This window comes from Euphorbia lathyris, chromosome 2, assembly GCF_963576675.1.
Source record: "Euphorbia lathyris chromosome 2, ddEupLath1.1, whole genome shotgun sequence".
Classification (NCBI taxonomy): domain Eukaryota; kingdom Viridiplantae; phylum Streptophyta; class Magnoliopsida; order Malpighiales; family Euphorbiaceae; genus Euphorbia; species Euphorbia lathyris.
In genome coordinates this window covers 135,362,739-135,384,934 of record NC_088911.1, presented here as the reverse complement: position 1 = coordinate 135,384,934, position 22,196 = coordinate 135,362,739, and the positions used below count along the sequence as shown (strand labels likewise).

General features: G+C 36.6%; 2 protein-coding genes across 2 annotated transcripts; both read right to left on the bottom strand.

Moving 5' to 3' along the window:
• Nucleotides 1-151: 151 nt before the first annotated feature.
• LOC136220028 (AMSH-like ubiquitin thioesterase 3) lies at nucleotides 152-6,905 on the bottom strand. The gene is made up of 14 exons (XM_066007682.1): nucleotides 6,624-6,905; nucleotides 6,320-6,384; nucleotides 6,150-6,225; nucleotides 5,883-6,059; nucleotides 5,590-5,690; nucleotides 4,358-4,463; nucleotides 4,175-4,221; nucleotides 3,675-4,002; nucleotides 3,422-3,511; nucleotides 3,263-3,325; nucleotides 2,239-2,313; nucleotides 1,980-2,042; nucleotides 1,447-1,499; nucleotides 152-717 (listed from the first exon to the last, which is right to left on the bottom strand). Exons 1-14 carry the CDS (start codon nucleotides 6,720-6,722, stop codon nucleotides 543-545), a joined length of 1,518 nt encoding a protein of 505 aa, XP_065863754.1. The 5' UTR covers nucleotides 6,723-6,905; the 3' UTR covers nucleotides 152-542.
• A 998-nt stretch (nucleotides 6,906-7,903) lies between these two features.
• Nucleotides 7,904-11,765, bottom strand: LOC136220029 (protein trichome birefringence-like 4). Its single transcript, XM_066007684.1, has 5 exons — nucleotides 11,201-11,765; nucleotides 10,886-11,078; nucleotides 10,599-10,792; nucleotides 9,624-9,782; nucleotides 7,904-8,293 (listed from the first exon to the last, which is right to left on the bottom strand). Exons 1-5 carry the CDS (start codon nucleotides 11,716-11,718, stop codon nucleotides 7,963-7,965), a joined length of 1,395 nt encoding a protein of 464 aa, XP_065863756.1. The 5' UTR covers nucleotides 11,719-11,765; the 3' UTR covers nucleotides 7,904-7,962.
• Between the last annotated feature and the right edge of the window lie 10,431 nt (nucleotides 11,766-22,196).

The window sequence follows — 22,196 nt, the reverse complement described above, 5'->3', positions numbered from 1 at the left end:
ATCAGGATGACCGACAAACTTGCTATCACATAACATAACATCATTATTTCTCAAAAAATGCCATCCCTCCAATGCACAAAACAACAATAATGATATCCGATCTTATTTAAACATGAGGAATTAAGGATCAGAGCTGGCACACAAATTCATCTCAGTTCAAATCAAAATTTAAATATTAATTCAATCCTCAAATTAACAATAGCTAATAAATTAATTCAAATTATTTTACAAATTTTACATATTAAAACTGACTAGTTTTGGACTATTTTATCAAATATTACTGACCTGAGAACTAACTTAATATCTGATGTTCATTTGGGCTAAATTTATAATCTCTGAGGCCATTTTAACCTTAATAATTCTCAACATGGGATACAACTTTTAGAAAGGTTGAAGACGTTCTGGCAATTACACACAAAAAAGAAGTGCTGTATTTTTCTCAAATTTCCTATTTGACAATCTGGTGGATTTACAATATGGTAAGATACACAGCTTCCTGATTAGTGAAAATTGTATTGTTTAAAGCCTGAAGAATGGCAAGTTCACCGAAGATCAACAACATCGAATTTTGTTTTCGAATTCATATAAACATGAGAACAATGCTCATATATTGAGCTTCCATCCAATGCTTCCTCATGGGGATGAAATCCCCTCTGCTCGCAATTTCTAATCACCGACAGACCACCCGGATCAGACAGGTGAAATATACCATGAGGACTGTGCCAGTTGAATTTTTATGTCAGTTTCTCAATAAGCACAATCAAAGTATTGAAATAGGATAGTTGTTAGGATAATTATATTCCCAGTTTCCTGAAATTGGGTTATATTTCCATGATTGCAAATTTGCTGAACTTTTATACAGAAAGATAATTAAACCCATGGTCCTCCAACTATCAAAAAAAGAACAGAAGTACCATATTTTTAACGAGAAGGCCATGACGGTTAACTTTGGTTTCACCTATTGTCCTTTTATCCATAAACCGGCAAACGCATTCGACAGAAATACCACGCGGATGACAACGTCATCAAAATTTTACCATGTGGAAAATCCAGGTGGAAATTTTTTAATGACATCTCATCCATGTGGCATCTCCGGAGAATACGTTTGCTGTTAAACAAGAAAAAACAAAATGAAACCAAAGTTAAACGGCAATGGCTTTGTTAAGAATTTAAGACTTGTGGCATTTCTATTCCATAAATTCTGACACTTGGAGGCTCATGGATAATGCAATTAATCCACAAAATTCTAAATTCATATTTTGATCCTGTCTTCTTGACATAACCAGCATGTACCATGCGATTCAAGTCATGACTAGTCAACCAGAACCAAAGTTTCAAAATGACAGGAAAAAAAACAAATTCATTTGTCCCTTTGATTCTTTTTTACCATTTTCTATTAATTGATGTCATTTCAAGTGACCACCTAGGGAGTATAAAAAACAGTACCTTGAGGTGTCAGTTGGGGCCATTACAATTGCAACTGCTTCAGGTAACATGATCTGATAGCAAGACATGGAAAAAGGTATACATAATATTGCAATACAAAATAAATAAATAAATAAATAAATAAAACAAACAAAGAAAAGAACGTAACATAAATGAGGGCTTTGTTTAGAGCCGAATAAACTAGTAATGCACATTTATAGGTCAGTTTGCTACCATGTTGACATTATATATCAAAAATACATGAAGAACTAGAAACGAAAGAGTAGGTTCAGAAAACAGATATATTACAATTTTCAAATCAGTAGGAATATAAGGTCAAGTATTATACAGACAAACAACATATCAATGGAACTTCATGTTTCCAAACAACTATTAGACATGGGCATGCTTACGTTGCATATATTGGTAGATCAGATAAAATCAAAATTATGTTGCGAATAAAACTAGAACTAGATTATGACGAACTCTAGAACAGCAGAAAATTGCAGTATATCTTCTAAGCAATTAAAGTGGAATCTGTAGGATATAGTTACCTGATACGAGTAATGAGTATGCAGATCAACAGACGACATAAAACATGTCTGTGATGGGTGTGTCTGAAAATACATACAAAAGATACTGATATGAGCTACGTATATGAGAATAGATTATAAACAATAGCTAAGTATATCCAAGGGGAATATAACATTGAAATATGGATTTGCATGCAGGGATAAAAATCACAACATAATAGCAAAACAATACAACAAGTTTCTAGAATTTCATAATTGTAGACGCTATTGAGACACTTACATGAATCCATCCAAGAGGAAAAAGCCCCATCTTGTCTTGAACTTCAAATATTTCTTCCTCATTCAATGTCGAACACTGAACGTTCATAGATTATTTCAATAATATAGAATTAACAACACATGAGTTAAATAGAGTGGAAACTAAATGGAGTGGAAAAAAGGCCAGCATAAAAAGAACAACGTGAAAATTAAAAGAACAAGAACCATGAAGCTTTTTGCTCCGTTTACTCAATTCATCAAAACAAGTTATGGTTAACATGCATTCAGAAATATTGTGTTGTGAGGTATAAGTGTAAAAATAACTGCAATCCTCACGATTGGCTTGCCTCTATATAAGCCAACTTCAAAATATATCTTTACATAAATTTTGTTATATAACTACAGGAAAAACTATCTTCCATTGAATTTTCACATGGAACTGAATCCACATTAACCACTTCAAATCCTATCGGAAATGGGAATGAAAACCAAAACTGGGAAAGAATATCTGTAAAATTATAAGAAACATGGTGGTATAATTATTTTGCAATTATAAAGATGCTCCTAAAGTCTTTTTATATGACATTAGAAAAGTTAATACAAGCTAAGAGGAAAGAAAAAGGATTGTCATTTTGAAAGCTTCAACGGTGATCTGGAAACAATCAGTGATGATTTTTAATGCAATGTGACTACTGATTAAGAGATTGAGTATTGAGCAATTTGTTAGAAAATGTATTCTTCTAAGAAATGAGTTTTCAGTTTTCATAAATTACAGAAATGCGTCTTGAAATGTTTCCTACTAGTTTCCAAGAGTTCTATATTCCGAAAGGTTATTTCTGTGCAACATAGCTTAATCCCTAACTAGCACCAATGCAACTTATAGCTCAAAAACTAAAACTGTCCAAATTACTTTTAAACAACTATTTAGACTCTGGAGTGATAGACTTGAAGCCTATGAACATGGGGAAGCTGCAAAAAATTATAATAAAGAATGAAACATAAAATATAAAAAAGCATATCATAAGACAAAAAACTGTAATAAATACCGAATCTGAAGTTGCCTCTTGCTTTGGGATTATAAGTGTAGTAATGTGGAAAACCTTTTTTTTCTGCACAAATGGAACTGATAAGTATGACAAACCAAGTATGTGAGATTACTTGGAAAAGAAGGGGGGAAAAATCCTAATAGAAATTTTGTTTCTCACCAATGAACCAGCAAGAACACCACAAGTTTCCAAATTTTTCTTTGTGTTCGCACGAGCTAATCTCAAGAAGTCTTCCATCAAACTTACAGGCTGCATGATGATTAAAAGAGGGTTACAAAAGATAGCATCAAAATGGTCAATAATTAGAGCATATGGCTACTCAAAAACTTGACGTCCAATTACCATCAAATAGAACACAACAAAATAAAATACATCCAATCTTAGAAGTATGGAGAAAAGCAAGGACACCTACAACATGTAAATGTTGATATGAATTTGAGCTCGGAATCCCATCCTGAGGCTTCGCTGGTCCAGGTCTTGGGTCTGCAACTTGGGATGGAGGAATTGGAGAAAAGCTCTGTTGCACATGAGCAAGAACAGGGGGAGGGGATGGCTGCCTTATACCAACAAACCCGAAAGGATCTTGACTTGCCTCATTAATTAAAGCATAACTGGACTCTTCTGCAGGATGCGACCATCTTCCATCATCTAAGGAGAGCACTGACTCCATTGTAGATCCAATACCAGCAGTATCACTATCCTTCACAGCCAAACTACCATATTTTCCAGCCTGCTCCACGCTATAGTGACATGGAGAGGAAAACAGTGAGCAATATTTAATTGGAGAAACTTCGAAATTGTTTAATTTCATCAGTAAATATATAGATAGGAGATGCAGGTCAAAAGGAAAAGGCAAAAGAAAACAAAAAATGAGTTTTCTCAACCAAGAGAAAAAGTTATAGGAGTACCCACCTTAAATTTTCATCAGATGTTAGTTCAGTATAGCTTGGATATTGGACCTGTATGAAACAATATACTGTGATCAATTTTTGCAATTTCAATGTTATGTCACTGAGGCATAAATCCACACACACAAAAAACAAGGGATAAAAGAAAGAGAAAAGGCATAAGAACAAAAATAGGTAGAAGGTTTACCTTAACTTCTGCAGTAGGTCCTTGCCACTGGCTCCGAAGACCATTAGGGCCTAAGAATGAGTGTCTAGACAAGGTCTCCTGCTTTGGCAGTGGAATACCAATAGACCTGTAAGCATTTAAAACTTAAGGTGTGTTTCTTATCTAACCTAGTATGACAGGAAAATATACTCCAATCACCCTAAAATAAAATGATACCACAGCTCCTGTCAACAACAATAGTATACAGCATAAATTGTATATGATATATACAAAATTTGTATAAATGCATGCAAAAGAATAGGAAGAAATGGAACAAAATAAAAACAAGACATGAGCCAAGCATAATAAATGAGCACAACACATTGGATAATATAAGAGCCATTTTATAAGAATTCAATAGAACAAGCATTTGCCCTTGCTACTACGGTGTATGTGATTTGGTTGACAAGGAACAAGAAGATCTTTCAAGGTGTTATTGTGGATGAGTCTAGCATGATTAAGCAGATGACTCTGCTTTCTAGGCTTAAAATGTGTAATGATACTAATAAGAATCAATATCAGTGGGATCGTTGGGTTTAGAGTTGTATCTTTTTGCTGTTTGTTTTGTTGTTGTTTTGGGTTTGGGTTTGGTTTTCTTGAGGCTTTGTGGTTGTTCTGGGTTGAAGGTCTGTGATTTGGACCGTGGTTCTTGTTGGTTTTTTCAAGTTTTGTGCAATAAAAGTCTGTTTGCTGATAAAAAAAATAAATAGAAGAAGCATCAGAAACATAGTTGTGTAAAGCTTGATGTATAAGTTGAGATCAGTTTTCAAAGGAACCAAACAAGACTAGAGTAGGCAAATAATTCAATCAATGATCAAATGTTAATTTTTTAAGTCTTCTATGCAGTGCATAAACAGTAAAAAAGTTCAACCATTAATATGAAGACAAATATCCAACTTGATAAAAATAAGAAGACTACTTTGAATGATTAGGAACCCTATACAAGTGGCAAGTATAATATTTATGCAGTTCTTAAACTTTAGAAGTCTAATCACTTAATTAACTGTTTAAAGTAAGAAAATTAAGCTCAGATTTAATCAGATGCCTAAGCATGAAACTAATTCACATTTATTGCCTACTGGCCTTCTCAAATGAATAGAAAAAAAATCCTCATTTTAGCATCCACCATGAACTGATTCACACCCACAAATAAGAAATTATGCACAAGCGTCATATTTCTGAATGCTAATGGTTTCTTGCAATAGTATACTCACAGGTTTTGCAACTGCTTATCAAGTTGTGGGGAATTAGAAGATGAAACTTGATTATGATTATAATCATACTTCCATGATGGCTGAGCTGACACACCAAAGGGCTAAAACCACAGAAACAAAAAAAAAAAAGTTACATAAAATAAACCTTCTTAAGAAAATAAGAAAAATGAAAATTAAATATAGATAAACCTCCCAAAAAACATCATAAATAAACCAGGAGAAAGGACATTCTGAGACCAAATGATGATTGAAATGCTATGCTTGAGTTATGAGGCCTTGGTTTAAGTTAGTACCCGCTTAACATTAATGCTGGAGTAAGTAAAATTATTAACAGACGAGGATTGTGAAGAAGATGGCCCTGAATCAAGACTACACGGTTGAGTTCTTGCATAGTCCTTGTTTAGCTCGTCAACTAGACGTTGGAATTCTGGCTTTAAAGCTTCAAGTTCACCTAATACAGAAAGCAATCTCTGTAACAACAAAGTGACAGCCAAATACCAAGTATCAGCTAATTTGGAACATAAAACATGGAATAACTAAAAGAAAGATTGAACTCCTACCTTCTTACAAGTATTCTTTTCCTTTTGAAACAGAAACTGATAATCTCGGTGAAATGGAATAGTCTCAGACACCAAACTGAGAAAGGGGGAAAGAAAAACTCCAAAATCAACAGGGCAACATAAATACAGAGACATGGACATAAGTAGGAAGCAAAAGATCATTCAATTACCTTGAAAATCTAAGTAGTATTATATACAAATCCACTATATTCTTCTCCTCCCTGTGTATATTCGCCTGCACACGAGAAAGAAAACTAAAACTCAAATCTACAATAGGAAAAGTGCAGAAACGAACGCTGCAGTACGATTAAAACCCCAGCTCAACCTCTATTAGGAACTAACATTACACAAGGAAATTTGAATTCCTTACTTACTGAGAAACATAAACTTGATCAATTCAATTAGAGAAAATCTACAGGATTAGACGAAATAACGAATGCAATTAGGCGGGGAATTACAAGGATTAAAGCGAACCTGTCTGAGGAGATTATCGGCGATTCTATAATAGTAACCAAGAGAAATCGCATTATCAACTTCTACTTTTCGAGCGACTTTGTTGACGTCGATCTTCATTTCTGGCTTCTTCACCGGCGCTGATAGGTGATGGTACAACTGCGATGCTGTTGCTCGGTTAAGCCAGTAGCCGGTGAACGGAAGTTCGACGGAGGAGGAGGAGGTATCAATGTCTCAACGTGCGAGCTAAGGAAACGGAGGGAGAAAAGGGAAGGAAAGGCTGTCGTTTTGAGAAAGCTTATGTTAATTTCTTCTATGTCGACATAATTGAATACAGGAAGAGCTCTGATTGTCTATGGTCAATGCTAGTTAATTCAATGTGGTGGCACAGCCTCATTGGTCGAGTATTTGTTGAATTGAAGAGTTACCAAAATCATTATCTATTCATTTATTTTTAATTAACTCTCATTAATTGGTGATTCCTCTCCTAAATAAAATACACTTTGCATACTAGAATTCAAGCTTACTGGTTAAATTAATCTTAATTGGTGAAAATAAGTTCAACCCAATTTCCTAAATTGAGAATAATGGTTATTTATTTTCTTCTAGATAAGGTGTCACTCAACTAAAATCAATTTTATCAATGTAGGCCCTGTTTGGGAATTAGCCGTTGGCTAATTACATTAGCTGTTAACTGATTACATTAGCTGATTTGACTAGACCTGTTTGATAAAAATTAGCTGATTGATAATAGCGGTTTGTGCAAAAAGATGAATAAGGACATTAATTTTGGCGCAGGAGAAGAGGGAATCTATCTACTAGGGTTAAAGAAGTCCATTAATTTTAATATTGCAAAACGCTAATTGAAAAAGCTCTTAAAATGAGCTTTTTCTAAATTAGCGTTTTCATCCCAAAACTCTCTCCACCAAACACTCCAATTTGCAGTTTCAGTGGTCAAACCTCTAAAGTTGGTCAAAACCGCTCTTTTTATCCAAAACGCTTTTTACCAAACAGGGCCGTAATCAAATAACCTCTTTTTGTATTGACCGTTGATTGTTGTTAGCTGTGAAGCACGGAAACATCAACGTGTCTGCGTATCACATTTTTAATATTTAAACGTTTCCAAATGACATTTTCCATGTCCGTATCAGTATCCGTGTCCAGACAACAAAGGTTGTTAGTTGTTTCCGAGTCTAAACAAATACTCCTCGTATATTTACCTTTGAACTAAAGTAACAACAAACAAAAAAAAATAGAACTACAAAAAGAAGAACCGAACGGACATTTAATCGGAAAAAAAAGAAATAAAAGTAAAAGAATAGTATATATACAACAAAAAAATACAAAATCCCAAAATGGGTTATGATTTGAGAGGCAGCAAATCATGGTGTGATAAAAGGAGAGTAGTATAGAGAAGTTCATTCCAGGAGTCAGGAATACCAGGAAGACACCAATGGCTGCAATCTTGAATCATATCATCATTCTTGTTTTTCTGTCTGTAAATTGAAGGATGTCCATCTTTTCTATAATCTGTCATTCTAGTTATGTTTAAGTATAACACTTCTACTTTCATTTCTGATATTACTCTTTCAAGTATTCTCATCATCCATGGATATCCTGCTACCTCTTTTTCATTGCTTATTGGTTCCTTCTCATCTTCACAACTCCCACTTGAATTCCATTGCTCTTTCCTGAATTCCATAAACAAAAATGAACACTGCTGTAAATGTGAAGTAGAGACACACGACTTGAGTATACGACACGAATCTAATATAAAGTTAGTTGGTTAGTGTTTTTATTAGACGAGTAACGAGACATTTTTAGGTTGACACGAAGTAATACGTAAAATTTTGGATGAGATTGATCCAGGTTAATTTGAAAATAATATGTATATTTTTACATGTCACTTTAGAGAAATTTTACTGTGGACCAGAACCAGTACTGTAAAACGTTGTTGTCGTGTGACCAGAGGTCACGGGTTCGAGTCTTAGGAGCGGCCTCTTGCCAATTAAATTGGCAAGGGAAGGCTTGCCCCCAATACACCCTTGTGGTGGGACCCCTCCCCGGACCCTCGCTCAGCGGGGACGCGTAATGCGACCGGGCCGCCCTCCACTTAGATAACGCCACATCAGTAATGGAATTGACGTGAGATCATTTGAGTGGACAAGAACAATATTGGTACCGGTCCATCAGTTTAATAGAAGTACTAAAATTGTAGGCTTAATACATCTCCAGCTTCTTGTATTTTTCTAAAAAAAAGTCAATTGTCTACGCTATACTTTTAAAATGTTCAATTTATCCCTGAACTTGTTTAAATATGTATTTTAACCGCCTAAAATCCACGTAGAGATTTTGGAAAAGTTGAAATGTATATACTTTAAGCAAGTTTAGGAGCTAATAGATCACTTAAGAAAGTTCATGGGATTAATAGGTACCTATCGGATAGTCAATTGGTCCTTTAAGCAAGTTTAGGGGTAAATAGAATTTTTTTAAAAGTACAGGAGCAGTTGACTTTTTTTTTTACAAATACAAGGGGCTAAAGATGTATTAAGTCAAAATTGTAATTTTCAAGCCCGAACACAACTTTCTTACGCGTCATCTTTAATAGAGATAGTAAAACTACACAAATCCTACTAACACATTAACCAAACTCAATATAATATAAGCGAATTAAGAGTTTGCTAAATAGATTCGGAGCAAATTTTTGGACAGCAAATGTTGACCAGCTATCTAAAATAACAGAGGTATCTAGAAATATATTACATGTTCTTATATTTTTAAATGTCGCAATTATAGAGGTAGTAAAAGTTCGTATGATCCGCAAGCACTACACGAAAACGACACTCACCCGATTAGATTAACATAATTATAAAACAAAAATTTTAGATTGAATTAAAGTTGACTCATTTGATAATAATAATAACTCGTTAATTGTCTCAACACGAACACGACCCACTTATACGAATGGTCACGCCTATTGGTGTTTGATCAAACCCGAAAACAAACAAACAACAAACGGACCTGAAATGAGAAGCTGAGTATCCCCTGAAGAAGACTCTGGTTCGACTAGTGTTGATATTGGAATCAACCCATTGTGCCCATGTTAATAGAGCTTTTGTATAGGCTTCAGTGACTTCTAGCCTTGGATACACATGGTTGCCTTCTTGGAAGTAATCTTTTCTGAAATTAGTGCAATAAATTAGCTAGTCAAGGTTATTCCAACTAACACGACACTATTGACACGATAACTCGAAATAATAATCATAGGAAACATAATACGATAACCCGAAATAACAAACTCCAAGGAGTTAGAACTTAGAATTCCATTACCCTTTGAAAGTCTTTTAGTGCGTCCTAATAAATTAACTATCCAAGGTTATCCCGACAAACACGACACAATTGACACGAAATAATAATCATATGAAACATAACATGATATCCCGAAATAACGAACCCCTAAAAAAAGGGGTTAGAACTTAGAATTCCATTACCCTTTGAAGGTCTTTTAGTGAGTCCTAATAAATTAGATAGCCAATTTCATTATTCCGACTAACAGGACACAATTAATAAAATAACTCAAATAATAATCATATGAAACATAACATGATAACCCGAAATAACAAACCCCTAAAAAATGGGTTAGAACTTAGAATTCCATTACCCTTTGAAGGTCTTTGAGTGATCCTAATAAATTAGCTATCCAAGGTTATTCCGGCAAACACAACACAATTGGCACGATAACTCGAAATAATAATCATATGAAACATAGCACGATAACCCGAAATAACAAACCTCTATAAAAAGGGGTTAGAACGTAGAATTTCATTACCCTTTGAAGGTCTTTGAGTGAGTCCTAAAAAATTAGCTACCCAAGGTTATTCCAACAAACACGACACAATTGACACGATGATTCGAAATAATAATTATATGAAACATAGCACGATAACCCGAAATAACAAACCCTAAAAAAAGGGTTAGAACTTAGAATTCCATTACCCTTTAAAGGTTTTCTGGTGAGTCCACCAGTGACCTGTGTTGAAGATGATTATATCAGCATCATGGTACTTAGAATAAGTGGTCGGAACCATGTCGAGTCTCAACGTTTCTCTTCGAATTCCGGTCTTATCGGATTGTTTCCATTCTTGAACAAGGAATGGTGATTTCACAAAATCTATTGAACACCCGTAATCCTGAATCAATTTGAGTCCGCTTATCAATTTCTAACACAAAAACATGATACTCGCCCACCCGAATTGGAGCAAGACATTAAGAGAAGTACTCACAATGAATTTGAAAGAGTACAATGTCCGAGTCCTGAATTCTCTCCTGCTAGAAACTTCATAGATTCTGCTCTTGTTCTTCAATGATTCTCTCAATGCACAAACCAAAGATTCCCACATATTCCTGTTCAGTGAATCTCCAACAAACACCATTCTTTTCCCTCTCAACATCTCCAACATTTTGCTCCCATCAAATCTGCAAAAAATTCAAACAACACATTATGTAGGTTGAAACTTGGAAAAAGCCCCAAATCAATTTAAGGCGGGAATTTCAATTTGGGAATTTTCATTTTTTAAATTCAAAATTCAAATTCATACCTTGGAATTTGGCAGCCGTGTGGCTTCCATCTGAATCTGAGATAATCGAAATCAGGTCTTCCATTACTGAAGCAATTGAAGGAATCATCAACAAACGGGCAGGATCCAGGTTGATAAAGTGGACCCGAATCATCAGCGACCCATTTTCCATTAAAGATATGGCAAGAACTGAGGTCGGAGATCATATCGGGGGGTTCTTTTCTTGAATTACGGCGACTTCTTTCCATTGCAGTGACAGAGGAGAGGGTGCAATTGTCGCGAATTTCGGAGACGAGACAGGTGTCGGACGATTTGATTGAAGAGAAAGGGGAGATGTAATTAGCCGCGAAGAGAAGGCGCGAAGCGAGAGCGGAGGCGGTGAAAGATGGAGAGTGATTGGTTAGTGAAGTGGAAAGGAAAAGAAGGGAGAGAAGGAGAAAAGAAGTGGCTAAAAGATGAGTTATTGATATGGAATTAGGGCATGAAACATGCGTTAAGATGTTTAAGAAAGCAGCGAAAAGATTCTTGAAAGCTGCCATTGTAGGATTCAAGGAAAAGAAAGGATTCCTTGTTTAGTATATGGATATAGCCGTTTCTTTCCCTCGGAGAAGAAAGGAAAAAAAGGAAACTTTGGAGGGAAAGTTAAATTTGTGTTTTAGTACTACTATTATTTTTATTAGGCCTAATGTACAAATAACCGCCGAACTTGTTCAAATATTGCAACTGCACCCTCCAACTTTCAATTGTAACAACTTATCCCTTAAATTTGTCAAATTGTAAAACATAATCCTAAATTGAGAATTTTTTTACCTCGTACTTGAAGCAATCGTAAAAACGTTTCTCCGGATTCGTATCACGCCAAAGATCTGATTATCACACTCCACGAGCGTTGCAGTTTTTGTATTTCACGTGTTTCTTAAATTGCAGTCCATGTCAGCAATTTGGGGTTATGTTTTACAATTGGACAAGTTTGAGGGGTTATGTTTTACAATTGGACAAGTTTGAGGGGTAAGTTGTTACAATTGAAAGTTCGGGGGGACAGTTGTAACATTTGGACAAGTTCATGGGTTATTTGTGTATTAGGCCTTTTTCTTATGGTAAAAAGAAATACTAGTTCCTAATCGTTACGATTTTGTACAATGAGTTCCTAATCTTTTATTTTTGTTATCACATTAAGTTTATTATTATTAAATTATTTACTTTTAAACATTGATAATTGAGTATCTGATCTTGTCTATGTGTAAAATTCTCTTAATCTGTCGTCATATTAATCATTAAAACAGAAATGGAGATCAGACGGAGCTGAAATCCGACAAACCCGCTTTGATACCTAAGTCGGTATGTGATTTAGACCGAATTGCAGGATATGGACAAGTTGTGAGATAGCAGTAGACCTAATTGGGAATCCTTATGAATCTAGGATATTCGTGTCCCTCAAATAATCTAAGTCGTGGGAGGAATCTTTTATCATGTAGGATTCTCGAAAACTTTTCCGTATGAGGAGCCCGAAACCTTTATCGAAGCTCTTGGGAGGATCCTTTGCACGTGATATTCGATTTAGAAGGGGGTGGTGCTTTTTTTTACATGATATCAATCTAGTTTAATTGATAGCATCTCATTTGTATCTAATTATTTTATTTTTTTGCATTTCGAAATAAGAGAAAGTAAGTCAAGTATAGAGATGGAGTATTAGAAAACTGCCTTCAAAGTCATGATGTATTTTTAGGGAACTAGAGACTAAGTGCTCGTTTCATTTATCTTTATCTTCTGGTTGTTGTTATTATTTGATGTTTGCTGTTGGAAAAACATAAATTCTCAAAATCTACTTTTTTTTTTATGTATAAAAAACAAAGAATAGTTATCTAACCAAACATATAAAACTCTCCTTTTTAATGTGAAACGAAAAACAAGAGGAGAAAATGAAGTAAACAAGCATACTCCTAAATGATCATATAACGACGATCTGATATACTAGAGATCGTTGAATATTCGAACTCTGATTACGCTGGGTGCCCAAACAAAGGAAAATCGATATAAGGAATACGTCTTCCTGCTCTTTGGAAACGCCATTTCGTGGAAGAGTGAGAAAGGACATGACTAGTTAGACTGTAGACCAACAGATAACCAAATCACACAAAAAAAAATTACTTTTGAACCGTTAAAAATGTAAATTTCGAACAGTAATTAAATAAATAACGTTCGGTTAACCAAATTTTATGTTAAAAACCGACTTTTCTAATTATCAAGGAATTAATATGATAAAATAATAAGAGATCAATATATTAAAATAAAATATCAAAAGTTAAATGCACCGAAATTTGAATGATCAATTCTCTCAAAATGTTTTTTCTTTTGCAATTTATTAGTGATTTTAGAGTTATTCAGGAGTCTGTTGGGGTCGTAACTCATGGAATTATGCTTAAAATAGAGAAATTTACACAGAAATTTATGTTTTAGAAATTATTTATAACTATGTCAAGTCATAATTTTGAATTATGTCAAACTAGTTAAAACCAGTACTTTTAATATATTTAAGGATTAGAATTTATAAATTAAAAGTCTAGAATATATTTTATAGGGTTTATGATTTATAAATTGGAGTCTAGAATTTTTAAATTATGATATAAAATCATAATATATAGAATAATGACGTATTAAGGATTAAATTTGGTGATATCACTTAGTTGTAATTTTGTACATATTCATGTAATGTAATTGACCCTTAAAAATACTTAGCTTATGATTAGCCCATCCAGCTAATTAATATTGTTGGATCTAAAGAGGCCCAACTCCTTATATGGTAATTTACGAAAAAACTAGATCTCTGAAGAAATTCATTTTTCATTTATATTTTTAGACTGGTTTAAACATATGCTACTAAACTAAACTCTTTCAATACATTTTTTCAAAAATACTTTTATAAACTTCTCATCTTCTTCAACTTGTTTTTTTCAACCCCATCTTCTTCTCCAACTCATTCTCTTCCTAATCTAATAGGCAATTTAAACTAAAGAATGACAAACAATACTCTAAATGATCATGTTTCAATTTAAAAACAACGAAGAAAACAGAAACTACGAACAATGAAGAACAAGTATAAGTAAATTTTGAATGTTTAGAATAAATTTCTTCCCATTTTCTACGTAATTTTGAATGTTTAAGTTAAATTGAATGGTTCATAAATATGATATGAGTTCGCATTTTATGAGTTTTCATTTTATAAAATGCGAACACATATCATAAAATGAGAACCTCAAATGGTGTTGGGCGAATTCCGCAAGTGCACGGTTTCGCTTGTAGTAATAAAAGATATTGATCCAACAGGAAAGGTCTGATAATTTGATTAAAAATTACTGTTTTGATTAAATTCGTTTTCTCGAGGTTTATAGAAAATCGTTAATGGTTAAATGGTTTCTAATTATAATTATGATTACAATTACAATTACAGAGATTAAATCTAGATTATGACTTATTCCAAGATTAATTTATACTAAGCAAAAACACAACTTTAAACTTTGGTTTGTTTAAAATAAATATAATAAATTACCAATTGATTCAATTTAAAGGAATTGAACTGTTACCAATCTTTACTTTCGATCTTAGACTAAAAATCTTAATCAAATTTGGAATCTAAATCCGATTATTCGAATTATCGCAATGACCAAATGTAAATCCGAATTTGCTTAAGTGTTCAATAAAGTTTGCATGAGAAAATACCAAATTGCTTTCCAAATATTTTTACATGAAAACACCAATTAAAATTACTTAAAGAATATCGTTAAATCAAACTTTAAATAAAACAATAGTGAAAATGGAATTGAATTAAAAGATATTTTATTAATGTGAGTTATAAACATCACAAGTTTAACAGAGAAGAAGAAGTTTGAAAAACATTTGACCGAAACATGAATTCCGGGTTCTCAATCCTTTACTCAACTTCGTTGGTTCGTCACACCGTGGTTCGCCTTCAATTCTGGATCTTCTCGTTGAGTCTTCGAAAATAGCAATCTCTCGATCAACTTCGAAGCATAAACTCAACTTGGGTAAGCCTTAATGTAAATAATAAAATCTGTATCTTGTAGTGACTCTTTGTGTGTTGTGTAACACAAAGTAAGTTTGTTCTACAGAATTTTTCCTCTATTTATAATATTCCAAAAGGTATGCTGGAGAGACATGTCCGTTGGTGAAGAGTTGTCTCGATCCGGATGAAAGGATGCGTCGTTTGGATGAAGATAAGGGAGGAAATATACATAAACTGCTTGTTGTCATTGTCGAGATTCAGGAACCTCGACCGAGACAAGGAGGAAGAAGGGAGAAGGGGGAGAGGGGCGCGTGTCCCTGTCGAGATTCTGAGAATATCGTCAGTGATAAAAACTTCCTTTTCTTCCTTGGCAATGTGATTCAGCTTCTCGTACGTGACTTTCAATTCTCGAACGTGATTTATGTTGAAAGCTTGATTTCTCACTCAATTTTAATCCATTTTTACTCCTATTTAGCTTTGTCCAAATAATTAACACCTTGCACACAAACATCAAATTACCCACGTGAAATCTTTACAAAATAAAGTATTTAACATATAATTTACATGAAATCAAACAGATTTATGTATGCTAAATTAGGTATAATTTGAGCTTATCAAATGGGTTCTAATTTCATAAAATGCAAACCAAAATGATAATTTGCAAATAATAAAAAGATTCTTACTTTCTCTATCTCAAATCTATTATTTGAGTTACAGATGACTAAAGTCAAAGTTACCGTCCACCAGAATTAGTTTAACACATGGGTACACGGGTTGAAAGTTGGAGAATTTTCTTACCGAATTCAACGATTTGGTAGATAGGAAGTTGAAGAGTCTAAGTGTATAAGGATTGAAAGTGTCTAGTTTGATAACATATATTGAAAGATGAAACAAAGCAAAACGATGTGCCGCCGCCGCCGCTGAAAGCCTAGTGCGACTTCGCCGATTCTTGCTCCGGCCAGGGATCTCTGTTCGTTATGACTATCCTTTTCTCCCCTCACGATGATCACGTCGGCATCAGAGTTCTCTTCAATCCAAAGCTTCGCTTTAATCCTCAGTAAGGATGCGCGCCGCCCAAAAACAAACCCTCGTTTTCGGAGGTGGTGGCAAAAAAGATTACCCCTGTTTCGGAATCCACCGCGACGGTTTCCGATTTTGGGGGCATTCGATCGGTTAAAATCTCGCAAGATGCATATGAAAGGAGATTAGCACTATGTGAGCATGCTCTTATTGGCCGTCTAATCCTCTCCAAAGGGGATGCCCCGAGGAAGGTAGGGGAGCTCAAACAGACACTCACGGCATATTGGGGTTTGACCGAGAATTGGAGGCTTATCTCCATTGGAAGAGGCTTCTACCAGGTAATATTAAATTCCGGAATGGCTAAGGCTGCAGCTATCAGCAAAGGAATCATTAACGTTAAGCCAGGAACATTCCGGTTACAGCCATGGAAGGCAGATTTTGACCCGTTTGCAGAAAAAACAACCCAAGCTCAGGTATGGATTCGTCTTTATGCCTTACCTTGGGAATACTGGGATCCCCAGATCCTGTCAGACATTGCCAGGGGCCTCGGGGGCCTTATTAGACTGGACAGAGCCACATTAGAAGGAGATTTTGGTCACTATGCTCGTATGTTGGTGGATGTGGATCTGGCGACTGAGCTGCCTACGACTCTAGGAATAGAGAGGGAGGGAAGGCAATTTTGGGTCGATGTGATTTACGAGAAGCTCCCAAGTTTCTGTAAGATCTGCTCAAACATAGGGCATTTGGCCTATGAATGCAAAAGGAATACTAAACCCCAGGCAGCGCAGGTTAGGAAGCATACTGATCCTCAGAAGTTGAAACAGGTCGCGGGTAATATTGAGGTCGAGTTGAATAAAGCTTGGGTGCCTGTAAAGACCATTACGGCCAGACTAATACAGGATCTGACAAGCCCGTTAAAACAAGTGGAAAAGAATGGGGAAGCTGCAAACATAAATGCGGAGATTGAAGAAAATACTGATATGGAACAGGAAGGAATTAACGCAGACATAGTGGTTATGGAAGCGGAAGTAGGCGAAAACAAAGGAATTAACATTCCGAAGAATACTGAGGATGAATCCGGCAGTAGCCCCGATCAGCACGATGAAGAGAAAGATCTTGAGAGAAGGCTTTCGCCTGGAAACCAGCATATCAGTGACCCGGACACGACTGAGCAATCCGCCAGTGAGAAACATACCAGTTGGGCAGATGAAACGGAATCAGAAAATTGGGAAACAGTGACCTCAAAGAAGAAGGGGGGTACTCGCACGAGTCCAACACCGAGCCAAAAATCCCGCTTGAAGAGGGTCAGTAAAATTCCAGTTCGTTTTAAATGACTGTGATTTTTTGGAACTGCAGAGGTATCTCGAATACAGGTACCCAAAGCTATTTATTTAATTTATGTAAGACACATAAACCGGATTTCTTATGCTTAGCGGAACCCATGATTGAGATAGAAGCGATAAACCAGAGATTTTGGGATAGCTTGGGTATGGTTTTCATTGGGGCTAACCTGCGAGAGAGGAAAACGCTATGGTTATTCAAGGCAGTAACGGTCACATATCCTGTATCTATTCATTCCTTCCATGAGCAATTCATTCTTATCACCTGTTTAATCAAGAATAGAATGCAATTTTTATGTTTCGTTTACGGAAGTATATGGGCGAACAAAAGAGTAGCTTTATATGAGGAGATCAATCAGATTCAATTGGCTAATCCAGGCAGCTGGCTGATTGTTGGAGATTTCAATGCCATTCTTGGGGCACATGAAAAAACTGGTAACCCGCCGTCCACTCGTCCGTGCAGAGAGTTTCGGAATTTTTATGATACGGGAGAGTGGAGAGAGATACAGACAACGGGACCTTTCTACACTTGGACTAATGGTAGACAAGCGCAGGCTAGGATCGAGAGTAGGCTTGACAGAGCTCTGGTATCCGGGGAGTTTGAGGAATGCTGGTCACTTAGTTATTTGGTTCTAAGCAGACACAAATCAGATCATCATCCGCTGTTGGTGCGATTTAATCAGAATAACGCAGTAGGAGGCAGGTTTCGTTTTCAGTCGATGTGGATCCCGCACCGTGATCTTAAGGAGGTAATTTGGCAGTACTGGTCAGGCACACATCCGGACTTAGGGGCTACGCAGACACTCGGCTACAAGCTCAAAGGGCTGCGGTCAGTGTTAAGAACGTGGAATAAAGATGTATTTGGTCATTTGGACAAGAATATTGCAGCAAGTGAATCAATGTTGGCAGGGATTCAGTTGGATATCTCGCTGAATGGTATTACCAAAGAGCGGCATGAGCAGGAATTGCAGTCTCACGCTAATCTGGAAGCGCATTTGAATAAGAAGGAGATGTTTCTGAAAGAGAAAAGTAGGGTGAACTGGTTGGCTCTTGGTGATAGGAATTCCAACTTCTTTCACCGAATGGCAAACCAGAGAAAATCAATAGCGGGAATTAAGGCTTTGATCATAGACGATATTCTCTGCACGAAAGAGACGGAGATGGCGAATCATATAACTTCTTACTATGAGAACCTATTCATAAACCCCACCACAGTTCCGGCGGACCTATCAGAGATACACAGAATAATTCCGAATTTGGTGACAGAGGAGATGAACAGCGCGCTGACCCGAGTCCCAAATTTGATTGAGATTAAAGATGTGGTGATGGGTATGAGCCCTACAAGTGCTCCGGGGCCAGACGGCTTCACGGGCATTTTCTTCCAAACATTCTGGGATGTGGTAGGTGACGACGTCAGTAGAGCAGTACTGAGCTTCTTTCATTCGGGTCAGATATCCACGGGATTGAACTCAAGCATTATGGCTCTAATTCCAAAAGTGGAGGGGGCAGATAAAATTGAGCAATACAGACCGATTATAATGAGTAATTTTGTATTCAAAATCATATCCAAAATCCTTGCTGATAGACTGTCTTTGGTAGCCAGGGAAATTGTCTCTCCTAATCAATTCGGATTCATTAAAGGCCGTAGCATCCACCAATGTATAGCAGTTGCGTCAGAAGGGGTGAACTCTCTTCAGAAAAAGTGCTACGGAGGTAATATGAGCATGAAAATAGATATGACAAAAGCTTTTGATACAATGGACTGGAATTTCTTACTGGAGGTTCTTGAGTCTTTTGGTTTCTCAATCCAATTTCGTGATTGGATACTGAATATCCTGTCCTCAGCGCGCATCTCTATTATGACACCGGTTGGAATCTCGGGGTATTTTAGGTGCTCACATGGAGTTAGACAAGGAGACCCGCTATCTCCGCTGCTATTCAGTATTGCTGAAGACTACCTGAGTCGTTCATTGACTAAGCTGCAGGAGGATGGGAAAATCATGCCCATCACCTATTCGCCAACTCACCATTTGCCTACCCATCTCCTGTATGCAGATGATATTCTATTATTCTGCAGAGCTACACTGGCAAATGTCAAGAGTATAACCACTGTGTTCGACAATTATGGCTGCTTATCAGGTCAGCGGGTGAATTGGAGTAAATCTGAGTTGTTTGTGGGAAAGCACATCACACATCGTAGAAGTGTGAAGCTGGCGGAGAGTACTGGTATTCGGCTGGGCCAACTACCTTTCAACTATCTGGGGATACCGCTATTCTGGGGAGCTCCGAGATCAAAGCACCTTAAAAGGCTAGCAGACAAAGCCTCGGATGCGTTTGCGCGTTGGAAGGGTACGACTCTCTCTATGGCGGGTAGAATGACCTTGGTAAAGACGGTAATTACCAGCTCCCTTATTCACTCTTTCATCGCTTACAGATGGCCACGTGCCCTTTTGAAAGACCTCACTCGTAAGATGAAAAACTTCATCTGGTCGGGTTCAACTGCTACTCGGAAGCTGGTGACACCTCCTTGGGAGCTCTGTACGAAATTATTATCAAAAGGAGAGCTGGGAATGAAAAATCTAGAGACTATGAACATGGCTCTAAATGGCAAGCTTGCTTAGGGCCTGTTAGCGGACTCATCATTATGATTCAAGCTATTAAGATCGAGATTCATTAATAAAGCGGATATGGTTAGGCCAATAACTTGTTCTTCTATTTGGTGTTCGATCAGACTGGCTTACGCGAAGCTACGCAGTAACTGTCAATGGCTGATTGGGGAGAACTCGGAACTGAACTTCTGGAACTCGGATTGGATATCTCCCACTGTGGCAGATAGTATTGGTTTACAAACCGCAGATCGTTTGAAGAGGCATGATTCAGTTCAGCAGTTCCGTAATCATTTTGACTGGATTGAGATACCACCGCTCCCTCCGGAGATCAGAGAAGCAATCAAGAAAACTCGTTTTCTAAGGCAGGGGCCGGATGTTTGCATCTGGAAGCCGTCCGCGGACGGGACATTCTCGGTCAAGTTTTTTTATCAATGGCTATCGTCTCCTCCGAGAAAGCACATAATTAGTCGAATATGGAGGCCTTATATTCCCCCCTCTCACTCGTTGGTAACTTGGCGGGCCTTTCATCATCGGCTTCCGACTCATGAAGAACTACAGAAACGAGGGATCGTCTTAACCTCACAATGTTATTTTTGCAAGGTATACTCGGAAAGTGCCGATCACATTTTTGTGAGTTGTGGTTTTGCGGACTCGTTGTGGGAGGCGATCGGGAATTTTTTTGGGAGGAGAATGCCGCCGACGGGAGCTTTACAGGAAAGATTAATTCAGGCCTTAGATATGAGGTTCAGTCCTCAAATTTCCGCACTGTGGCAGAGTGCAGTGGTTCATGTTATTTGGGTGATTTGGAGGATGAGAAATGAATGCGTTCATGATGAAATCACCCCCTCCATCTTCATTGCTTTACGTTACCTATGGAAGCAAGTGTATCAGACAGATAGTTTAAGCAAAGGTTATATTTGGAACTCTATGGTAGAGCAACAGATTCTCTCCAACTTGGCGATTACCCCGCGTCGCTCCAAAGCGCCGAAAATAATCCCAGTTATATGGCAACGCCCGACGGAAGGATGGATTAAATGTAATACTGACGCGTCGGTAATGAATGGTTCTGCGGGTTACGGTGGTATCTTCCGCAATCACACGGGCCGGATGGTGGGTGCTTTCGCGTCGCCGGTGACTCTGCCATTAGCTCACCTCGCGGAGCTTAAAGCAGCAATGATAGCAATTGAATATGCTCACGAGAAGGGCTGGAATCGGTTGTGGCTGGAAAGCGACTCTGCTTTCGTGGTAGGAATGATGCGAACCCGTTCGAAACAGGTTCCATGGGAGTTAAGATGGGATTGCGAGGATTGCTTGGTTCAAATGAATGAAATACAGGTCCTAATTACGCACATTTACAGAGAAGGAAATAAGGTTGCGGATTGTTTAGCCAGTTTGGGTCGCCTGAGCTTGGAAGCCGTTTGGTGGGATCGGCCGCCTGCCTCCTGCCTGGAATTTATTAGCGAAAACTTGAATAGCAGAACTGTTTACAGGTTCAATTAGTGTTTGTTGTGGTTTATTTTCATTGTATACAACTTTTTATTCTTCTATTTTTAATAAAGCAGGCTCGGGTGTTTCAGTTTGCGGTAGGTACCAACCTAGTTGGGATTTACGGCTCTGATTCGCCCCATCTAGTTTCATTCAAAAAAAAACATCTATTGAAATAAATCTAAAAATATAAATGAAACTTCTCTTAAGATCTAGTTTTATAAATTACCCTATATATTTTCATTTCTAAATTACATTATAGAAAAAGTTATGTATAATATAATATCTTAATATAAATTTTCATATATGTATATATAATAAGAAACATTAGTAGGTTGGATTGTACTTCTAACTCAAAATGGCAAATAAATATAATATTTGATTGGATTTATAAAATATCAGTTTTTAACCTCAATTTTGGAGCGTTTAAAAAAAAACTCAATTTTTAAAATTTTCATGAAAATCTATTTTCATTTTTTTAAATATTTTTTCTATCTATATTATAGAGATAATATTATTAGATTTGGTTCAATTTAATAAAT

Bases quoted from the DNA above. Each gene is read 5' to 3' on its own strand.
- LOC136220028 (XM_066007682.1), bottom strand. From the start codon at position 6,722: ATGAAGATCGACGTCAACAAAGTCGCTCGAAAAGTAGAAGTTGATAAT. The intron at 4,464-5,589 runs GTGAGTATACTA...AAATGCTTACAG, and splicing joins GATAAGCAGTTGCAAAACCT to GTCTATTGGTATTCCACTGC. The intron at 1,500-1,979 runs GTAACTATATCC...TCTTGCTATCAG, and splicing joins ATACTCATTACTCGTATCAG to ATCATGTTACCTGAAGCAGT.
- LOC136220029 (XM_066007684.1), bottom strand. From the start codon at position 11,718: ATGGCAGCTTTCAAGAATCTTTTCGCTGCTTTCTTAAACATCTTAACG. The intron at 10,793-10,885 runs GTGAGTACTTCT...AAATTGATTCAG, and splicing joins TGTACTCTTTCAAATTCATT to GATTACGGGTGTTCAATAGA. The intron at 9,783-10,598 runs GTAATGGAATTC...CACTAATTTCAG, and splicing joins CACCAGAAAACCTTTAAAGG to AAAAGATTACTTCCAAGAAG.